The sequence below is a fragment of the Poecilia formosa genome, unplaced genomic scaffold (assembly GCF_000485575.1).
Source record: "Poecilia formosa unplaced genomic scaffold, Poecilia_formosa-5.1.2 Scaffold221, whole genome shotgun sequence".
Lineage (NCBI taxonomy): Eukaryota > Metazoa > Chordata > Actinopteri > Cyprinodontiformes > Poeciliidae > Poecilia > Poecilia formosa.
The window spans coordinates 656,397-664,009 of NW_006800160.1; the positions used below are offsets into that span (position 1 = coordinate 656,397).

Sequence of the window (7,613 nt, forward strand, 5' to 3'; positions counted from 1 at the left end):
GGGTGATCGGAATTGGCAAGAAAAAACCTGATCGACATTTCTAGTAGAAATCCTTTATATCCAGTTTAACAAGCTTTCACCTAAAGGCTTAATTTGAGTTTTTTTTATTCAGTCTGCAACCATCTAACTCGAAAATGTTTGAAAAAGTTCACTATCCATCCAAAAGCATTGGCTTGACCAACTAGAATCAGTCCTCAGACATTATAATCACATCTCTGAATGGCAACTCGTACCAACTGTCAGTCAGTGATGGAGGACTGGTTATATTTTTGAGAACCTGGGCCCTTTGGAGTCACTGAGTCAACCATAAACTCCTCTGTATGCCATAGTACGTAGAGTCAAATGTGAAGCCATGTGTCAGAGAGATTAATGTGAAATGAAAAGGGACAATGGTCCCAAACAGAAGAAAATCCACAACAGCATGGCTCAGTCTGAATTCCTCCACAATGATGGTAAACACTGATAGAATCACACAAAGGACCACAACATCATCTTATACTAATTAAGTCCACATGGAACTGGGTTTATTTTGATTTCAATTTTGTTTCAAGGAAACCTACAAAACATGTTTAATTTCTAAATTACTTATTTGAATGTCTAAATCCCTCCATTAATCATGACAAATATAAGGCGGAAACAATATCACAGCTCAGTGGTCAGCAGTGCATTCTTCTACTGAGGAGTCAGTCTATTCAACTGATCCTTATGCCTACAATGTGTGCTAATCAATTTACCTTGTTGAAAGAGTTTGTCATACAGACCACAGGAGAGTACTGTCAGATGTTAGTCAGGGATAAGTTGTCCTTGTGAAGGACCAGCTGTTATACTACCATGCAAGGCAATAACCACATTTCAAACATGCAACTCGTACCTTTTGCTTCTCAAATCTAAAGGAAAATGGGTGATATGCAGGAACAGACCAGCTGTAGGGGTAGTCATCAGTGTGGTTTGAAGCAATTCCTATGGAAAGAAACAGGACATATAAGCACAAGGGGCTAAACTTGTGATCAACCATTTCAAATTGTTTTTAGGATTTTCTTCCAGTAAAACACACTGTTCATACCTGGATGAAACACCTTTCCCACTGACATGGTGTAGTAGCCTTTAGATTTAAAGTGCTGTGGCAGAGTCGTGTAGTTCCCAGCGTGGACTCTCCAGTAGGAGTTGAAGTCATAGAGTCTGGTCGTGTCCGGTCTGCGACTGGTCAACATGGATGTGCGACTGGGAGCACACACGGCTTGCTGGAGTAAGGGGGGGAGAAATGGCTCTAAAACACATCAGTGAGGCCTAACCTGTCCCAACTGGGCATGGACCAGTATAATTCACACAGTATGAGCAACTGGAGTAAAAAATAAAAACAAAATGCATTTCATAAGCTAATGACTTAACACTGAAATGAAACAATTACTCCTGTGGTTGCTGGTAAAATGTTGTATATAGCCACAATACAACAACACTTTTGCATTTTCACTTTGATCCAAAGAATCAAGGAAACGTACACAACACCCATAACATTTAGTATTAGTTTTCAGGGGTGTCAAACTCCAGTCCTTAAGGGCCGCTGTCCTGCAGTTTTTAGATGTGCCAAAGGTGCAAAACACTGGAATGAAATGGCTTGATTACCTCCTCCTTGTGTAAATCAGTTCTCCAGAGTCCTGCTAATGACCCAATTATTCTATTCAGGTGTGGTGCAGCAGAGGCACATCTAAAAGTTGCAGGGTAGCGGCCCTCCAGAACTGGAGTTTGACACCTGTGGTTTAAGTGTTTAATATTGAACAGAATTTAATAATTTTTGAGTTCTATTTTTTTTATAGAAAAACAGTTAATTGCTCCTTGTAGCTTGCAATCAATTTTTATTATTAAAAGCTTACAATTTTACCCTAATAAAGTGGAAATAAAAAGCACACACATTCTTGTTTAAAAGCTGTAAATCATTTCAAATTTTTACTAAATCTTGCTCTGACCTGGGCAAACGCATTGAGGAAGACTTGGCTTTTGGATGCCAGCTGGTCAATGTTGGGAGACTTCGCAAGTGTGTCTCCATAGCAACCCAGGGATGTCCGCAGATCATCCGACATGATGAAGAGGACATTACTCCTCTCTGAAAACAAGCAGACCTTAGAGGTTTAACTCTAGAAACACTTTAACACACCAATACCAGGTGACAGGAGAAGAAGCTTGAAAAAAAGCAAAGTATTTAGTTTGAAACGAACAGATAAAAGCCAATTTCACTTCAGCTAATGTCCAGTTTATACCTCATAAAAAAGACCCACTGAGTCTTTTTATGAGGTATAAACCTCATATTAAGAGCAAATATGAAGAGTTAACGTTAGCGTGTGAGACAAAAATGACAATACTTAATGAGTCTTGATTAAGACTCATTAAGTTACAACAAACAACGCCAACACAATCACAGAAATGACTGACAAATTATTCAGTAAAAGAGAACAAAGCTCATTTTAGAGTTACTTCCTCCTGGTATAGAGTTATCTACCTGCTGTGGCCGCAGCAAGTGTCCGTGAACGAAGCCACAGTAGGAAAAGCCACGTAAAAACTCCCGGGTTCATTTCTGCGCTGCTCAGAGGACTTCACGTAGGATGCCTTCCACATGCTTAGTGAAACAACAACATAAACTTAGCGGCTAGGTCCTGCTGCTTAAATAACTTCCTGTTAATGAGAGTCAGCGAGGTCCTGCGCGCTCATTGGTCCATTCAGCTTTCCATTTTGGCACGAGCGAAGGCGTTCACTAGTTAAAGTTCCCGTCAATCATTTTATTGGACACAGGGGTGTCAAACTCTATTCCTCAAGGGCCGCTGTCCTGCAGTTTTTAGATCTAGCAGGTACAAAACACCGGAGTCAAATGGCTTAATTGCCTCCTTATAGAGTAGATAAGTTCTCCAGAGTCCTGCTAATGACCCAGTTATTCTAATCAGGTGTGGTGCAGCAGGTTCACATCTAAACGGTGCAGGACAGTGGAAGTCTAGGACTGGAGTTTGACACCTCTGGGTTAGAACGTTCCTGTTTGGCGTGGACAAAGTATTGTTTATTAGTATTGTTTACTATGGTAGTATTATTAACTAGTTGTCTTTATGGACTCCATTTATTTAAAAAAAAATTAACAATTAAAATAATAAGGTCGTATTGTGGTGTAGATGCCATTAGACAGGACAATAGCTCTCCATAGTATTACATTTAACTTACATAAAACCTTTTATGTTTTTTAAACATAATAAGAGGATTGTTATCGTAGTAATCTTATTACCATCTCTCGTCGGCTCAGACGGGGTTATTACCATGTGTTTTTGTTCTGCCTTTTAAACTGTTCTTTCAAATTCAAACCCACAGGGTAACTATCTCATAATGAAATCATAATGAAATTTTAAGCTGCAAACACAACATAGGCGACTGTTTTGTTTCTGATTACGTCTAACTTGACTATATAAAAGGCAACCTAATGAGGTCTCACTCTGTGAAAAATTGCTACAATGTATATGTCAGCGAATGTGTACATTGATTATGTGAATACAGAAAAAGACTCTGTAAATTCTTGTCTTTTTACGTTATAAGACCGAAACTTTAAGTTCACTTAGTATCCTTGCCCTTTTGTTTATGGAATGACACAACAATTATGATTATTGTACTGGTTAAAAATTAATTCTTGCAAAATTCTTTTTTAAATAATCAAATAATTTAAACAATGAAGACAAATGCATTTCATTTATCAGCAAAATATTCAGTTAACAGTTAAAACACAACCAAAGCTTCTTTTTTTTCCAAAATGAAATTATTTGTAATTTTTTTTCTTATTGTGGTTTTACTTGCAATCTGTTGTGATTTTTATATATTTTTAATTACAAAAATGAAATATTTTTCCTTTATTGTTGGGGGACTAATTATTTTTCTGATGTATTTAATTTGTTTGTTTAGCCAATCTTTAATTATGTGGGTTAGTTTTCTCCATCATTCATTCTTTATTTTCTGCTGAAAAGCTTATATGTTCCTTTAAATCACACATAAACATATTTGAGTTACTTGCTAGTCTAAAAAGCAAATAAGTACTGATTTTTTATTATTATTATTATTATTATTATTATTGTTGTTGTTGTTGTTGTTGATCATTTTGGAAGGTGTTTTACTTAAATAAAAAGCAGATGCAGATATTCTGAGTTTCCTGCATTTGATTTGAAAAATTAGCTTGGTCTTCTTGTGCAGAGTGTGCCCTGCTTTCAGACGGAGACGATCTTTGATCGCGGCAGCGGCGGCGGCTCGAACATGGCGAACGTCGCGGCTAAACGTGAAATTTCCAGTGCTGAAGGCGAAGAGTTGTCTCGTGAAGCCAAGAGGGCGAAAGGTGACGACAAAAATGGAGAGGAGAGCGGAAATGAACCTGAATGGGAAAACATTCTCTCTACGTTCACAACAACCAGCGTGCTGAGTGATTCGGCCCGGGAGAAAATCATGTTTCTCCACGGAAAGGTGTTTTTCCCTTTAATTTAACCGAACTTCACTTTATTTATATTACATAAAATAGGCTTATTTTGCTAAGTGAAAGAGTTTGCGATCATCTCATTGGCTGGAAGGATGCCTTTACCTCTGATATTTGTTGAAAGCTGTGTGATGAAGTTGTAAGAAGGCGGTGCGTTATTCACTTCCGGTTTATTACTTCAAAATAGTAGTCCTACATTCTTAGATCTTGCACTGATTTATTTCAAAGTGAGTGCGATAGATAATGTTGCAGAAACAGAGGTGCTGAGCATGTCCTCTTCAGATGGCTGGTGATGAGGCCGTGGTGGTCCTGGAGAAGACCCCCATCAGAGAAGACTCCCTGGCTGAGCTCTTCAGGGACTCCAAGCTCAGGCTGGACATGAGAAACGACATCTACAGCTCCTACCGCCTCCAGGCGCCCTCTCACCTCAATGGTAAATACAGGACAGCAAGCAAAAGCATTCATAAACATATTAAGTGGTATGAAATTATGTAGATTTGAACTGGGTCCTGATTTTGGCTGCACTATTCTTTTTTTGTTTTGAAAGGGGCAGTATCATGTAAGATCAACTTTTTTTTTTTTAACTTTAATGTTTTTCCCTCATCAAAAACATACCTGGAGTGTTGCTTTGATGCATGTTTGAGAAATCCTTTAATCTTCATGGCAACCATTCAGTTGTCCAAAACTCCTAGGTGGACCTAGCTCTGCCTTCGAGGATAAAGTTCCTCCTCAGAGCTGCAGTTTCCAAGTTTCTAAGCTTCTGCCTCACAGATCAGTCTACCTCCACGACTCTCCCACTCAGCTCCTTCAGACTAGCCAGCAGCAATTGGAAAACACCTAATTGCTGAGCATCGGCTGAACTGAGCATCAGCTGAGCTCATTATAGGAGCTACTTCTAAGCACAACGCTGGTAAAAATGTTGTTAAAGGGTTAATAGAGGAGCCATGTTGTAATGACTTCCTGAAGGCGGAGTTTCAAAAAGAACAGGAGACAGAGAAAACAAAGAGACAAAAAAAAATAGAGATAAAAAAATAAATAATAATAAAATATAATATAATATAATAATATAAAAATAATAATGTAAATAAAAAATAAAGAGACAGAGGCTCAATTTTAAGGTGTTTAATTACAAAGTCATATTATATATATATATATATATATATATATATACACACCTTTTTATAATAACTGAAGGTAACATAGTCATTATTTGATTGTTCTATTATGAGAAATACATAGTACCTTCCCTTTAATTTGTAAACTGTGCATCATTTTCCTTCCACTTCACAATTTTCCACAACTTTCTGTTGATTTACTGCATAAAATCCTGACGGTACACAAACATTTAGAGGTCAAGAACGCTTTCTCCGGGGCTCTGTTTCGTCTCGCAGAGATCAAGACCACGGTGGTGTGTCCAGCCACAGAGAAACACGTGAAGAAGTACAGGCGGCAGGAGAGTTTCCTGGTGGAAGAGACCGGGGACGACTACCGCTCCGTCACGCTGCCCTACATTCAGGAGCAGAGTTTGAGCCTGCAGGTGAGGAAGCTACACAAAATCCGCCGACTTTCTTGGTTACAGTTTCATGTCTCGGGGCGAGCTGTGATTGTTTGCTTCCTTCTTCCTCGTCCAGTGGGTCTACAACATCCTGGAGAAGAAGGCCGAGGCAGAGCGGGTGGTTTACGACGATCCGGACCCTGAGGTCGGTTTTGTCCTGCTTCCTGACCTAAAGTGGGACCAAAAACAGGTGAAAGACCAGAACCTTCCTGGCAATTTTGCTATTTCACACGAAAAAAAAAAAAATCCCAACAAGTATCCAAAACAGACGTGTGCAATAGAAACCTAGTCTGTCATTCACCGCCATCTATTCATGGGTGACAAAAACACGTTTGATGACAGAAGACAGATTTTTTTGTGAATTTCTCTGAGAATTCAGTCAAGAGCTAACCGTCTCTTTACAGCTTTTGGTTGAATGTTCGGACAATTATCCCCTTTGGTTCTGGATGCTGCACAACTGGAAGGATCTTTGCTCTTCCTTTTTTTTTTTTTTAATTTTCAGACGGTTGTTATGGTGCGTGTGCCATGGCAACCGGGTGCCTTGGGGTGCCAAAGCGCAGAGAGAGAAGGAGGGAAAGCTAGCGCTGCAAACAAAATCTTACCATGTAATTTTTTTTTGTCTAGTTTCTAGTGCAAAAATATTAATACACTTGAAATAAGACAAAACTAAATTACAAGTAACTTTTCAGGAAGATATAGAATCTTGTTTTAAGTCAGTAACTCCTTAACATTGAATAATCACTAGTAGGAGATTATTTAATTTATAAGATCACTGTGGAGGTAATTTACCCCACTTTCAGTCACGCCTTCCTCTGTCAAGTCTCACAGGATCATTTTTCACTCTTTCAGGTGGACGACCTCTACCTGATCGCCATCGCTCGTCAGAAAGACATCAAGAGTCTTCGAGACTTGTCGTCGGAGCATCTGCCACTGCTGCACAACATCTTCCACAAGGGAAAGGTGAGACCCCAGGCCTAGACAAACATGAAAAAGTTTAGCTTTTTAGTTGGATTTGTTGGAGAAAATAACCTTACAAGACCTGAGGCTTTGTAAGGTTATATGAAAATGTTTAATATTTTTTACAACGTCATCTGTTTTGAATTTTTCCGCAAGCTTTTCACCCAATTTGCACGTCTTAGATATTGTAACGATCACTTAAAACGTCTGAAGATATTTTTCTTTCTGTTTTGATTAATCTGGTGCAGTGAATCACAAGGTTCTTGCTAAGCCAAAGTTTTTCCAAGTAGAGGCCGTTTGGGAGGAGCTTATATGCGAATTTCCTATCCAATAGCACTCTGAAGCTGAACAATGTGGTCCAATCTCTGAGTAAAACAGGAAAAAAGTCAACATTTGCACATTTTTATTGTTTGAAACAACCGATTTGAGATTGATATTTGTATCAGGTCCGATATCGAAAAAAATTCTAGATGTTGTATTGTGACAACGAGCCCAGTCTGTAAATGCAGATTCATGTATGCCATGTTTTATTTAATTTTACATCATATTTAGAATTCCTCGTTTCCCTTTCTGAACCTTTAGACAGAAGGTTTGTTGCTGTTTACGATTTTTTTT

General features: G+C 38.6%; 2 protein-coding genes across 3 annotated transcripts in view; one reads left to right on the forward strand and one right to left on the reverse strand.

The window, feature by feature from the left end:
* The window catches only part of ids (iduronate 2-sulfatase), a 15,649-nt gene extending 12,788 nt beyond the window's left edge, over positions 1 to 2,861 (reverse strand). Inside the window, exons 1-4 of one of the 2 annotated variants that reach the window (XM_007568369.2) lie at positions 2,495 to 2,857; positions 1,965 to 2,101; positions 1,064 to 1,241; positions 872 to 960 (exon numbers count right to left, since the gene is read on the reverse strand). In XM_007568369.2, the coding sequence (XP_007568431.1) occupies positions 872 to 960; positions 1,064 to 1,241; positions 1,965 to 2,101; positions 2,495 to 2,567 (477 nt within the window). In that variant the 5' untranslated portion in view covers positions 2,568 to 2,857. Of the gene's footprint in view, positions 1 to 871; positions 961 to 1,063; positions 1,242 to 1,964; positions 2,102 to 2,494 lie in introns of both variants that reach the window. The other variant, XM_016679826.1, reaches the window with a different exon arrangement.
* A 1,353-nt stretch (positions 2,862 to 4,214) lies between these two features.
* dcps (decapping enzyme, scavenger) overlaps positions 4,215 to 7,613 on the forward strand; it is a 4,963-nt gene continuing 1,564 nt past the window's right edge. The window contains exons 1-5 of the mRNA XM_016679827.1: positions 4,215 to 4,476; positions 4,769 to 4,919; positions 5,878 to 6,023; positions 6,118 to 6,231; positions 6,891 to 7,001. Of these exons, the coding sequence (XP_016535313.1) occupies positions 4,273 to 4,476; positions 4,769 to 4,919; positions 5,878 to 6,023; positions 6,118 to 6,231; positions 6,891 to 7,001 (726 nt within the window). The 5' untranslated portion in view covers positions 4,215 to 4,272. The remainder of the gene's footprint in view (positions 4,477 to 4,768; positions 4,920 to 5,877; positions 6,024 to 6,117; positions 6,232 to 6,890; positions 7,002 to 7,613) is intronic.